General features: G+C 39.9%; 2 protein-coding genes across 14 annotated transcripts in view; one reads left to right on the top strand and one right to left on the bottom strand.

Moving 5' to 3' along the window:
• The window catches only part of LCOR (ligand dependent nuclear receptor corepressor), a 133,853-nt gene that overhangs the window by 76,144 nt on the left and 42,663 nt on the right, over positions 1-15,046 (bottom strand). The gene's annotated exons all lie outside the window — the stretch shown is intronic.
• LOC114110261 (SCAN domain-containing protein 1-like) lies at positions 13,294-14,291 on the top strand. Its single transcript, XM_027960254.3, has one exon. It carries the CDS (start codon positions 13,411-13,413, stop codon positions 13,840-13,842), a length of 432 nt encoding a protein of 143 aa, XP_027816055.1. The 5' UTR covers positions 13,294-13,410; the 3' UTR covers positions 13,843-14,291.

Here is a 15,046-nt window from a genome sequence, read left to right as displayed (position 1 = left end):
GCCTCATAATGACACACAAAAAGACGCCCCCTCCCCAGGCTGGACCAAGGGAGGTGCGGTCCCCTTGCGGACAGTAAACCAGCTGCGAGGACCAACCCAGCACACCTTCCCGCGTCCCCACGCTCACCAGGAGCAGACTCCCAAGGCCCTCAGCCCCTCTGGCCCCTCGGAGTCTGCAGGACTGTGTGGGGACAGATGACCATGACCCTATAAATTCGTGAACTGCCGGGGGCCTGTGTCATTCTCATCCGCAAAGCTATTTCCCGTTTGGTGCCCAGACGTCGGGGACGAGAGCTCCTGGGATGAGAACATCAGGGCACAGTCAGGAACCAGAAGAGGATCTGGGCGGTAGTTCGGGACATAGGGGTCCTGAGGCCAGCCCGGGGCCGGGCTTGGAGCAGCCGGGCCGTACACGTGGACGCCCTGTGCCGGGACCCACATGGCCGGCTGGTGGCTGGAGACGCCGGGCTCGGGCGCTGGGAGCACCCCCGCGGGGCTGGGGGGAGGAAGGCAGCTGTAGAGTCCCGGGCTGTCTGGGAAACTGGGGCTCGCAGCTGCGGCAGCAGATTCCGGGGCGGGGGCGGGGGTCCAGGGGGCTCCGGGGTCCGGGGGCGCATGGCCCGCCCTCTGGTATCCGCCCTGGGCCTGTTGTCCTTCCAGACGGGAGCGCTGGGCCCGGCGGTTCTTGAACCACACCTGCACTCTGTGCTCGTCCAGGTGGAGCCTGGCCGCCAGGCGCAGGCGGTCCTGGTAGCTCGGGTACTGGTTCTTCAGGAAGGCTTCTTTGAGCGCCTCCAACTGCTCTTTGCTGTACACCGTGCGCTCCTGCCGCTGCTCATGACGGACTCGGGTGCTTGCATCCTCCTGCTGTTCTGCGGTGGGAGTCTGAGGCTCTGCTCTCTCTTTTCTATTAATATCACATGCAAAGCACTGTCTATGTAAGTATTCTATAATATAAGATTTGTCATAGGCTATCAAAACCCGGCTTCTGTCTTTCTTTCCATATGTTTAGGTCCTCTAGGAGATTTAATATGCCATAAAGGCTAGGAAGGAAGGCCTTCCTGTTTCCCGCAGTGTTCCTCTTACACTAGGGCTCTCTGGTTTTTAGTTTGATTTTAATAACCTACCTCTCAAAAACAAAAGACAGAAGATTAAAATTTCTCACATATTACCCTCTTCAATCTAAATCATAATCTCTACTCTATTTCTAACCAAAATGGGAAAAGCAGATTATGAAAAGTAATGAGAGGAATATATCAAATACACAGACAACTGAAGTAAGCAACAGCCTGTACTTCTGAAATAAGAAAAATATCATAGATGGAATGAAAAAATGGTTCACGCGTCTTGGGAACCTTTCCTGAGAGAACAGTACAGTGATTATCAGTCTGAGAGACAATTTTCACATCAAGGTCCCTTGGATATGCCCGGTATTAAAAAAAAAAAAAAGAGCTCAATCTTCAATACAGTATCATTATTTTATAAAATATCAGTTCAAAGGTGCTTGCTGGTAACAATCATCAACTAGTATCTTAATACACAAAAAAAGAGACTGATAGTATCTGGAGTTTTTTGCTTAAAACTCAGGGTTTTAACTTGGGAATACCACACTTAACTTCATTAAAAGTAAGCACCAAAATGAATAATTAAAAAGCACCAGATTAAACAATTTTTTATACTCAATCCAAAGGAAGAGAGGTAATTAAACCCTTTTTAATCGATGTTTCATCTACTTTAAGGTATCTATCATACAACCAAAGCAGTCCGGATGAACTACGTGTAAAGAGCAAAACCCAGGCTTGTCTTCTCATTACTCTAGGCAATCCGCCCCTGCTGGACAATTACACTCATTAAGACTTCTTCCTCTCTCCCTGAGCATCTGCTCCCAGCCCACACTCTGTGAGGAGCACATCTGCGGGCTCACTTACCATCCTGAGAATCACCCAGCACAAACACTGATGAAAGAACCTGATAAGACACACTGAGGACAAACAATAACCCAGTCAAAACTAACAGCCCAAACTGAAACAGAATTAATGAAGAAAAACACTAGAGGTTGAAAAAAATTACAGTGTTTCTATTGAAGCCAGGGAAGAACAGCATTTAAAGCAAAAAGCAAGCTGCCAGGAGTGCAGAATATGTGTTTGGGGAGGAAAAAAAAAGAAAACCCAAACTGCCAAAATAACCAAATAAAAGCATTAAATAGAAAAATATACAACCAATTAGTGATTTTAAAAATTCAAGAAATGTCCTCATAATGCACTGTAAATCTGAAGTCAAAGAAATCATGTGAAAAAGATTAGAGATGAGGAGGAGGGCAGGACATTCACTATCTGTGAAAGAGGATTTCCAGAACAAGAGAGAGCAAAATTAAAAGCTTCTGCACAACAAAGGAAAATATAAGCAAGGTGAAAAGACAGCCTTCTGAATGGGAGAAAATAATAGCAAATGAAGCAACTGACAAACAACTAATCTCAAAAATATACAAGCAACTTATGCAGCTCAATTCCAGAAAAATAAACGACCCAATCAAAAAATGGGCCAAAGAACTAAAAAGACATTTCTCCAAAGAAGACATACGGATGGCTAACAAACACATGAAAAGATGCTCAACATCACTCATTATTAGAGAAATGCAAATCAAACCCACAATGAGGTACCACTTCACACCAGTCAGAATGGCTGTGATCCAAAAATCTGCAAGCAATAAATGCTGGAGAGGGTGTGGAGAGAAGGGAACCCTCCTACACTGTTGGTGGGAATGCAAACTAGTACAGCCACTATGGAGAACAGTGCGGAGATTCCTTAAAAAATTGCAAATAGAACTACCTTATGACCCAGCAATCCCACTGCTGGGCATACACACCGAGGAAACCAGAATTGAAAGAGACACATGTACCCCAATGTTCATCGCAGCACTGTTTATAATAGCCAGGACATGGAAACAACCTAGATGTCCATCAGCAGATGAATGGATAAGAAAGCTGTGGTACATATACACAATGGAGTATTACTCAGCCATTAAAAAGAATTCATTTGAATCAGTTCTGATGAGATGGATGAAACTGGAGCCGATTATACAGAGTGGAGTAAGCCAGAAAGAAAAACACCAATACAGTATACTAACACATATATACGGAATTTAGGAAGATGGCAATGACGACCCTGTATGCAAGACAGGGAAAGAGACACAGATGTGTATAACGGACTTTTGGACTCAGAGGGAGAGGGAGAGGGTGGGATGATTTGGGAGAATGACATTCTAACATGTATACTATCATGTAAGAATTGAATCGCCAGTCTATGTCTGACGCAGGATGCAGCATGCTTGGGGCTGGTGCATGGGGATGACCCAGAGAGATGTTATGGGGAGGGAGTTGGGAGGGGGGGTTCATGTTTGGGAACGCATGTAAGAATTAAAGATTTTAAAATTAAAAAAAAAAAAAAGCCAATCTATTATTCACAGATATGGATAAAATAAAAATACTAGATATGCTCTGATTTAAAAAGTAAGACATCCATTTACTCTGGGTACTAGTAACAGATAAAGTAGTTGAGCTAAAATTAAAAGTTCAGAACAAAAACCTCCTAAAAATGACACTTTATATGAAGAATAACAGTGTATGGCTGAGTTCCTTTGCTGTTCACCTGAAACTCACAACATTGTTTGTTAATCGGCTATATCCCGATACAAAATAAAAAGTTAAAAACAAAAAATGGCAAGCAATGTACCAGCAAAACTAACAAGTATAAACACCTGTTACTAATATGAGGAGATTCAGTTTAATACAAGAGGTAAAGAATTCTTTAAATAAACACAGTATAATTTTTTAAATTAATGATGTAGGAATAACATCCCAAACTGTTACAAAAAATCTTAGGTGAAGAAGAATAAATAAAGTGTGCTTAGATCAAGTGTGCACGCAGGATGAGGGAACAATTTGTAATAGTCATTACTCTTTGATGTTAATAAGAAAATGTAGGTTTAAAATAAATTTGTTTTATTTATTGGATAAGGCTGAAGAATTTCCAATCACTGGAGGAAATAAAGAACAAGCAACTATAAAAGGAAGTAAAATTTAAAACTAAACAAAAAGTAAGCATGCTAAACAAGAAACAAAAAAACAATTTCAGGAAAAATATCAAACATGTACATGTTACAATAAATATTAATCAATTAAACTAACTAAGCAAAAGAGAAAAAAGTGACAGGGCATAGCATGAGCTTCCCTGTCTCTGGTAAAGAATCTGCCTTCCAATGCAGCAGACACAAGTTTGATCCCTGGGTTGGGAAGATCTGGAGAACGGAATGGCAAGCCACTCCAGTATTCTTGCCTGGGAAATCCCATAGACAGAGGAGCTTGGTGAACCATGGGGCTGCTAATGAGTGGGACATGACTGAGTGCCTAAATAACAGGGCACAGTAACACACGTTCCTAACAGACGCAAAGTGACACAGGCATGTTGAACTAAAGAGGGAGGCACAGCTGTGAGACAAATGTAAAAAGGTACGAAGAAAAAAAGCAATAGAGATGGCAATAACAATCAGAAAAAGAACTACTCAAGGATAAAACATAAAACATAGATAACTAATAAGAACCTACTATACATGCGAAGAGTTGACTCATTGGAAAAGACTTTGATGCTGGGAGGGATTGGGGACAGGAGAAGGGGACAACAGAGGATGAGATGGCTGGATGGCATCACTGACTCGATGGACATGAATCTGAGTGAACTCCTACAGTTGGTGATGGACAGGGAGGCCTGGCGTGCTGCGATTCATGGGGTCGCAAAGAGTCGGACATGACTGAGCGACTGAACTGAACTGAACTGATACAACAGGGAACTCTACTCAATACTCGGTAATGGCCTACATGGGAAAATAATTTTTAAAGAGTGAATATATGGATATGTATAACTGATTCACTTTGCTGTACACGTGAAACTAACACAACATAACAATTCAATAAGAATTTAAAAAAGAAAAAAAGCATATAACCAAAAAGTGAAGAATTTTTCTATTACTAAAGGGCTAATCTATTTCACGAGTAAAACTGACCCATGATTTTCTTATATGTCTGGTTTGACAAATATCCTTCTAGAAAGAACTGAGATATATTTCCTTTTTTCCTACTTTCTGGAGGTGGTGACAGAAAAGTGGGAAGCTTTCTTCCTTAAAAAAAGTAGGGAGGAACTCACATGTAAAGCATTCTGGGGTTATTCTCTTTGTTTTAACTATTAAGTTTATTTAATAGTTATAGAACTAGTCAAGCTTTTTATTTCTTGAGTCAGTTTTTGGGAAGTTATATTCTTCTTTAATTTAAAAATTACTGGTATATAGTATTTTCCCTTATCTTTTTGAAAGCAGTGGCAAAATATACATAATATAAAATTTATAATTTTAATTATTTTTACATTTACTGCTGCATAAAATTTTAGATTGTTGGCACCATCATCCATCTCCAGTGATTCTTTCATTTTGCTGAAGAAGAGAACTGGAACTATATACTATACAGTGGAAGGGTAACTGTCTATGCGTCTACTCCCAGTCTTGCCAGCTACCATTCTACTTTGCACAACTGCAACTACCGCAAGCGCTTCTTAGGTGGAGTAATAGAGCATGTATTTGTCATTCAGTTACTAGCTTACTTCATTTAGTTACTGGCATAATATCCTCATGCTTCATCCGTCCTGCAGCATGTGACAGGATTTTTGTCCCTTTTAAGGCTGAATAATATTCTGTTAATACACAGATGATATTTCTCCATTCATACATCAACAAACACCGTAGTTACTTCTACCTTTTGGCTACTGTAAAATAATGTTGCTGTAAATCCCTTATCTCCTCTTTATCAGTAATCTTCATTTTCACAGTATTATTTCTTTCTTTCCTTGATTAACCGTAGCAGGTCTGTTTTCTTAGTCCCCCTCCCAACTCCCTTCTGACTTCTCCTGATCTTCTCTTTGTTCTCTGGTTCATCAATTTTTACTCTAAGTTTCACTATCTTTCTATTTTCTGTGGGTTTATTCTGCTGTTATTAAGTTTCTAACTTAGGGCAGTAGCTTAGTTCACTTATTTTCAAGTTTTTCCCTTAAAAAAAAAAGCATAGGAGTGATTTAAGAGAATTAAACCGTAACTATTTTACATTAAGAAGTAATCCAGGATAAATAAAATGCAGCATATCTGTTTTGTTCTTGTTTAGTCGCTAAGTCATATCAGACTCTTTGGCAATCCCACAGGCTATAGCCCGTCCACCAGGCTCCGCTGTCCACGGGACCCTCTAGGCAAGAACATGGAGGGTTGTCATGTCCTCCCCCAGGGGATCTTCCCAACCCAGGGATCAAGCCCGCATCTCCTGCACTGGCAGGCAGATTCTTTACCACTGAGCCACCTGGGAAGCCAAAACATCAGTATCATGGAATACTTTACAATAAGGATGAACGAACTTCAAAACATTACGCTAAGTGAAAAAGGCCAAAAATAACATATCACACACTATATGGTTCTATTTACATGAAATGTCCAAAGAAACCAAATTCGTAGAGATTAAAAGTACTGATTTTCCTAGGGCTGGGAGTGAAAATGGGAATAACTGTGAAAGACATGTTTTTTTTTTTCCCGAGATGATAGACTTATTCTAATACATTAGATTTTGGTGATGGCTACATAACTCTAAATATAATAAAAATCAGTGACTTGTAAGGTGCATAAATTATATGTCAATGAAGCTTTTAAAATAAGTATGCATATTTGGTAAATATTTACAATGTTTTAAGAAAATTTGCCCTGTTAGCCTGTGTTGAGAACTTTAATTTGAAATGCAGAATTGAATAGGTGATTTTGGTCTGATTGCAGGCTGAAACCTTACTAAGTTTACATACTTTGTTACAATATGTATGCAATTTAAGAATAACAACACTTAAAAGTATCTAAGAAGGTTTTGTTAAATCAGTATTTAAAGGGAAAATATAACATTTTAAGTTTATAGATAAAAATGTTTAAAGTTAACTAAAATATTTGGAGTAAGATCTGTATTTTAAGAGAATAAGGTTAAATTTATAAATTTAAATCAACATTTAAATTAGAAATCAAAGTAACTATGTTATTATCTTTTCTACATACAAAGTCACCCTATATCTCACACTTAATAATAAGAACCAATCAAGTGTGTAATACAGAACTCAGCAGTGTGGGGATACAGAGCAAATGTTTAAAATACATGCCCTGCCATTAAGATTTACACACATTTCTGGTACCATGCATATACCGACAACTCCAATCTCTTATCTCTTGCTCCAGACCTTATTTCTAATTGCCTGCTTCATATCATCACCAAGATATCCCAAATACCTCCCAAAATCAAAATCATCCTACACCTCTCCCCTCACCTCAACCAACGATGACTCTTGTACTCCTTACCAAGAAAACGGCACCACTAATCCCTTCCCAAGTCATTCCGGTTACAAATCTCAGTTGGTTCATGATTCCATTCTCTCCCTAGATCAGTGGATCCTATTCACTTGAATCAGAAAAGGTCCACTCATATCTGTTCTCTTTTCCACTCCTAAATTCAGGCCTTCACCATTTTGTACCTTAGTAATTACCGTACATGTCACTCATGTTGATAATAATAGATAATAATTCAGCCCTTAGCTGGTATCAAACAAGCTAAGTACTGTATCAGGTACTTCATACCCATTATGATAATATCATCAGGGGAACACTGTAAAACAGATATTATTGCTATTACCTAATATATGTAAGAAAATAGAAAATCAAAGCAGCCATTTTTTTTTCATATAACTATAAAGACACAGACCCTCGGTTTAAAACCAAGCCAGTGACTCTATCAAGTCCAGGCTTTTCACTTCTTCACACAACCTACTAATAACATCTCTTGATTTTTAGTTCATCTGACTACTTAATAATATTCCCTACATCACCAAATCTACCAAAAACCATCCTTCACACTGCCATCAAACCTCTTTCATCTTTTCTCAGTTTTAAAAATCTCTGATAGCTTTCTACTGACAATACTGAAGACTTCAAATTCCTGGCTGGTATGCAAGATCACTGAGGGTCTGTCTAGCTCCAAACTACTTTTCTGTCTGCCCTGCCATTTTCTTTCTCCGTATTCTATGCTCTGGCCAGACTGATTGATCATTGCACACATGTCAATGCTTCCATGCCTTTTAAGCACAGCAAGCCTTCTGCCCAGAATGTTCCCCTGCAACCCGTAATCTAGTTAATTTTAAGGCATCCTTTATCTCAGTCCAAAATCTCAGGCAAAGTTAGGAACATCCCCATCAGTGCTGAAGTTGCACTGCTGGAAAACTATACTTCCATTTAAAAAAAAAAAAAATTGGGGGGGGGGGGGGATTTTACCTACTAGATTTTTGAGCAATAACCAGGAACCTATTCTTCTTTTTCTTAACATCAGCCTGCCTGTTCCCAAACTGCAGTCAGTAAGTGTTACTTGGATAAATACAAATATACCCTTCCATTTACCTCACGGGTTTAAGATTTTAAAATGATTCATTTTGTGAGTCTAGCATGTTGAAGACCCGAAGAAACAGAAATAAATGAAACAGAAGAGCAACCGATATCTAATGGAAAAAGGTTTCTGTATCTATGAACTAAAACCAGAACATAATTAATGGCTTGCTTTGCCGGCCCATGAACAGAGATGACAGGACACACTTTGGTGTGCAAAGCTGTAATCACAGCAAAGACAGAAATCAATCGAGAGAGATGAAGTCCTGAAAAACAGTGGTATTAATACATTAAGGAGGGAAAATACATCTTGAGTAGCTGGAACATTACCAAAATAATTTCATATATTTATATTTATATACATTATGCCATAAATGAGATTTTGTGATGTTAAGTAGCCAAAATTGCAAAGGTAGAAAGTAACTAGGTCAGTTGGATTTAGTTCTTTGAAAATTCAAGGGCAGTTTTGGTTCATTTTTTCTATCAAACTGTCTTGGGTACAGTAATTATGCTAAAAAGAAGCCATTTAAATGCAAATCTGAAGTTGATTAGGAATGAGTCAATTACATCAGGAGTTCACAATCTGTGGGCCACAATTCCTTAGAGAAACTCAGTCATTAGAAGGTCAGTACATCCACATGAGCACTGTTTGCAAATTAAATAAAAATGTGCTTGCACATACAGCCACTACTTTTCTAAATGCATTTTTTGCTGTGAACAAAATGCATTATTTCTTTAAAAAGCACTACTGAATTCATAACAGCCCTGGTATTACATATTTTCTCAAAGATCCTAAAAATATTGTTTGAGAGTTCAGTCATTTCTTTTTCCTAAGTTCTGTTGTTTCTGAGGCTCTTGTCTTTGGTGGACTACAGATATTTATTTATTTATATTTATTGAGCACCTACTATGAGTCAGTCACTACCGATGCAGCTGTGAACACCACAGACAAAAGTTCATATCCGGAACTCTAATTCTGGCAGAGGAGATAAAAATATATAAATAATGATGACAATGACAATGAATAACGTGGTAAAGATAAGCAAGAGAACTGGTCGAAGAATATAGCAGACTGGTGGTGGGGGTGGGGGGTGGGCAATAACTAAACTGAAAAACTATTACTGGTAACCCTGAGAAATGCTGAGGAAAAACTGAGTAGGGTGGAGAATTCTTAGGTCCGGAAAAGACTCTTAAGAGGCTGAATTTTTGAGCACTGAATGAACTGAGTGAGCAAGTCATCTAGATATTCAAGACAAAGGAACGTTCTAGACAGAGGGAACAGTACTGAAGCAGTGAAGGGTATGAAGTATGGTATATCTGAGAAACAGCAAGAAAACTGGTGTGGTCTGGGCAAAGTAAGAAAGTAGGAGATGAGACAGATATCTAGAGGCAAGATCACAGAGGCTATGTGAGACGATTGGGATCTGAATTTAACAGAAATCCACTAATTTTATATCTGGGTAGCGGCAGAAGTAATATGATCAGATTTATATTGTTTAAGTTTACCAGGTGGCTACACAGATAACTGATAATGAGTAAAGTATTGTAATGAGACTATTACAACAGCCTTCGCAAGAAATAATGGTGACAAACCAGAGTGGCAGTGGTGGAGGCAGATATCAGTGAAAGGATACAGAGTATAACCTGAGGATTAAACCAACTTGCTTTGATGATGCACTAGCAGAATGAGGGAGAGGACTGCTGCTGCTGCTGCTGCTGCTAAGTTGCTCCAGTCGTGTCCGACTCTGTACGACCCCAGAGACGGCAGCCCACCAGGCTCCCCCGTCCCTGGGATTCTCCAGGCAAGAACACTGGAGTGGGTTGCCATTTCCTTCTCCAATGCATGAAAGTGAAAAGGGAAAGTGAAGTTGCTTAGTCATGTCCGACTCTTCGCGACCCCTCTTAGAACTGGGTAAATGGTAATGTAACTTTCTAAGAGAAGACTGGAGGAGAAACAAGTGGAACAGAGAAATTTAGTTCAGTTTTGGACACGTTATACCTGACTTGTCTCTTGGAAATCAAAGTGAGTGTGTGCAGGAAACAACTGGATGGGTGATTTTGAAATAGGAGACAATGGGACCAGGGAAATAAAACTGGAAATCATCTAAGTACAGACAGAACTTAAAGCTTTAGAAATACATGAAATCTTATCTGGGCTTCCCAGGTGGTACAAGTGGTAAAGAACCCACCTGCCAATTAAGGAGACGTAAGAGATATGGGTTTGATTCCTGGGTTGGAGTGATCTGGAAGAGGGCATGGCAACCCACTCCAGTATTCTTGCCTCGAGAATCCCATGGACAGAGCCTGGTGGGCTACAGTCCATAGGGTTGAAGAGTCAGACATGAGCGAAGTGACTTGGCACGCACAAACAAGATCTTATCGACTCAATAAGGGTATTTAAAAAGGAAAAGAAACCAAATCAAAAAATGGGCAGAAGACAGAAACAGACATTTCTCCAGAAAAGACATACAGATGGCTAATAAGCACATGAAATGATGCTTACCATTACTATTTATTAGAGAAATGTAAATAAAACCTACAACGAAGCATCACCTCACCCTGATCAGCATGGCCATCATCAGAAAGTTCAGAAGTAATAAATGCTGACGAGAGTGTGGAGAAGAGAGTATCCTCCTACATTAGTTGACAGGAGTGTAAACTGATGCAGCCACTATGACAGGAAAACAGTATGGAGATTCCTGTAAAAACTCTAAAAAATGAGAGCTGCCATATGGTCAAGCAATCCGACTCCTAAACATCCATCTGGATAAAACGCTACTTCAAGATGATACATGCACTCCCCAATGTTCACAGCAGCACTATTTACAACAGCCAAGACACGGGAGCAACCTAAATGTTCATTAAAAGATGAATGAACAAAGAAGATACGCATATCAGATATATGTATCAGTTCAGCTCAGTTGCTCAGTCGTGTCTGACTCTTTGCGACCCCATGGACTGCAGCACGCCAGGCCTCCCTGTCCATCATCAACTCCCGGCGTTTGCTCAAACTCATATCCACTGAGTTGGTGATGCCATCCAACCATCTCATCCTCTGTCGTCCTTTTCTCCTCCTGCCTTCAATCTTTCCCAGCATCAGGGTCTTTTCAAATGAGTCAGCTCTTTGCATCAGGTGGCCGAAGTATTGGAGTTTCAGCTGCAGCATCAGTCCTTCCAATGAATATTCAGGACTGATTTCCCTTAGGATCGACTGGTTGGATCTCCTTGCAGTCCAAGGGACTTTCAAGAGTCTTCTCCAACACCACAGTTCAAAAGCATCGATTCTTCATTGGTTAGCCTTCTTTAAAGTCCAACTCTCCCATCCGTACATGACTACTGGAGAAACGATAGCTTTGACTAGAGGCATCTACTCAGCCATAAAAAAGAATGAAATTTGGGGAATTCCCTTGTGGTCCAGTGGTTAGGACTTCGCACTTCCACTTCAGAGGGCACAGGTTCAATCCCTGGTTAGGGAACTAAAATCCCATACGCTGCAAACAATAAATAATACCGAGTTCTATTTGCTTTTTTTAAAAAAAACAACAATGAAACTTGCAGCAACATGGTTGGACCTGGAGATTATCATATTAAGTAAGACAAAGACAAGTACCATATGACATTGCTTGTATGTGAAATCTAAAAGAAGAAAAACAAATGAACTTATTTACAGGACAGAAACAGGCTCACAGACATTGAAAACAAACCCATGATTACCAAAGGGGAAAGGGAGTGAGGGAGACATAACTTAGGAGTTTGGGATTAGCAGATACAAACTAATATCTATAAAATAAACAAGGTCTTACTGTACAGGGAACTATATTCAATATCTTGTGATAAACTATAATGGTAAAGAATATAAACAAAAGAAAGAGGAAAGGAAGGAAGAAGAATGAATACTAGAGCATTCCAATGTTTACCAGTTAGGAAGAAAAAGAGACTGAGAAAATATGATTAAGTCTTATTTATGGTTATACTTTCAGTATTTGGCAAACACACTGGTTTCAGAAGGACTCAAAAAACACTGCTGATTTGAACTACTGTATATGGCATGTAATTAAATGCACATTACACCACCCCACCTCTCACACAAGAGAAGATTTTGAAAGGAAGCATCTCCCTTTTGATATAATCAAACCCATTTACTTAAACGTATCTAATTTGCAAATTTACAAAATCATCACTTTATAACACATCTCCAAAACATTTTAATATACAGCAGTACGAAAGATCAAACTTTAATCTGGACCCCACTGAAATAAGCTTCACCATATTTTAGAAATTTTAAAATGACACTAAATTTTGAGCTTGCCTTCAGATTCACGTATATACGTACATGTAAAGTAAATTCTTATAAGTTTCTCTCTGATCAAAAGTGTTCAGTGATTATCTAATGCATGCAGAGTAAATTTCAAACTCTGAAGTCTAGCTTTCACATTCTTCCTAAAGTGGACCCTTTCAATATACTCTCCCAATGTTCTTCAAGCACACTCAACCCAAAAGTATTGTTTCTCAAATTCACCTTGCTTTTGTTTGTCTGATCCCTTGCCTCATCCTGTTCCTTTGCTTAGAGAGTCCTTCTCTCAAATTTCAAGTCGTGATCCTGCTTGGTCTTCAACAACATAGGTCTTCCTCCCAGCTGACTCCCAGTACCCTTTGCTTTATCTATCCTGAATTTTCAACATGAATGCATCCGTTTTATGTATCCAATTGAATTTTACACTCCATGTTGTAATGTAATAGAAGGAATACTAGTACTCTAGGAAGTGAGAGATGGGTAGTTAAGAACATGGATTCTGGCTTTTTTCCCGGAGCCGGTGGCGGGGCTTGGCGTTTCGCTCCTCTCCTTCCCCCGTTCACCCGGCCTTCCGACGGGCACCTGCGCAGGAGTCTGAAAAATCCTTTTGCAGAGTTTTAGGATGGAGACTGAAGGGTATCCAGAGATGCAAAGAGATGGAGAAGTCCAGAATGATGAAATAAGGTCACCATCAAATGAGAGGATGGCTGAGGAGCCAGAAGGCATCCTGATAGCGCCACCCCAGGTCCAGGTTCCACCAGAGAGCCTGGATGAAGACTCTGAAGATGACCTGGAGACCGTGCCCCGAAGGAGTCCTCTCAACCCTGCAGCCTCCAGGCAGAGGTTCCGGGAGTTCCGCTATGAAGATGCAGCTGGCCCCAGGGATGTCCTGAGACATCTCCAAGAGCTTGCTGGACAGTGGCTGCGACCTGATATTCACACGAAGGAGCAGATTGTGGAAATGCTGGTGCAGGAGCAATTCCAGGCTGTCCTCCCTGAGGAGCTCAGAGCTTGGGCACTGAGGTGTCAGCCTGGGGTCAGAATCACTGGCTAAAATCTCACTGCTGCTTTTTCAGCCTACATATGAGAAGTGACCAAAGGCTCTCTGTTGCAAATCCAACTACAGTCATGAGAAATCTGAACCTTGATTTTCTTTGAGCTTGCCTTTGCTAGCTGTAATAAGAATCAATGAAAACCTTTTTTTTTTTTGCCTGAAGCAGCTCTATTTCCTGGCACTGCGAACTCCAAAATGAGTTTCCCTGCCCTCTTGTAAGGACAATCAGTCTGCTGCTTGTTTTTGCTCTGCTGAATGCATCCCTTTTTGCACTTTGTGACACGCTTTAATATATAGTTTTTATGTATCCAAAGAGATGATTGCTTCAACTTTAATATTCTTGATTCTCGCTGTGGTGGCTTGAATGGAAGCTTCTGTAACCCCGCCAGTAACTCATTTGGGGTGTCCTTGAAATATTAAAGTTTGATTCTTAAAAAAAAAAAAAAAAAGAACATGGATTCTGGAGTCAGATTACCTGGGTTTAGATTTCTGACTATGTGTTATAATGCTTCTACGGCCTTGGGTAAGTTGTCTTCTTTATGCCTCATCTTCCTGGGCTGTAAAATTGTTTTTACCTCAAAAAATTAAGATAATATCTGCAAACTATTTAGAATAGTATCTGAAAGCATAACCGAACCACTTTATCATAAAATGAACTTCCCAGGTGGCACCAGTGGTAAAGAACCCGCCTGCCAATGCAGCAGATGTTAAGAGATGTGTGTCCAATCCCTGGGTTGGGATGATCCCCTGGAGAAGGACACAGCAACCCACTCCAGTGGGCTGGAGAATCCCATGGACAGAGGAGCCTGGTGGGCTGTAGTCCACAGGGTCGCAGAGTTGGACAGGATGGAAGCAACTTAGCACATATAAAATGTTTGATAAAGGAAGGAAGGGAGAAGGGTTGCATTTTGGTTTGTAATTTCTTTTTTCCCTTATGTGATTAAAAGATAGCCAATACAAAAATAATTGTAAGTTTATGTTGATGAGCATACAATGTATAAAGATGAAATCTGTGACAGTACAATAACAATCTAAAGTTGAGGGACACAGTTACATATGAGCCAAGTATTTTGTAATACTATTGAAACTAAGTCATTATTAATTAAGAAGTTAACTATATATCCCCAAGATAGACACTAAGAAAATAACTAAAAATTGCATAGTAAAAATGGAAAAGGAATCAAAATAGTACACTAGGAAATAC

The sequence above is a fragment of the Ovis aries genome, chromosome 22 (assembly GCF_016772045.2).
Source record: "Ovis aries strain OAR_USU_Benz2616 breed Rambouillet chromosome 22, ARS-UI_Ramb_v3.0, whole genome shotgun sequence".
Classification (NCBI taxonomy): Eukaryota; Metazoa; Chordata; class Mammalia; order Artiodactyla; family Bovidae; genus Ovis; species Ovis aries.
The sequence above is the reverse complement of the archived record's forward strand: the minus strand, read 5'-3'. Positions and strand labels throughout refer to the sequence as shown.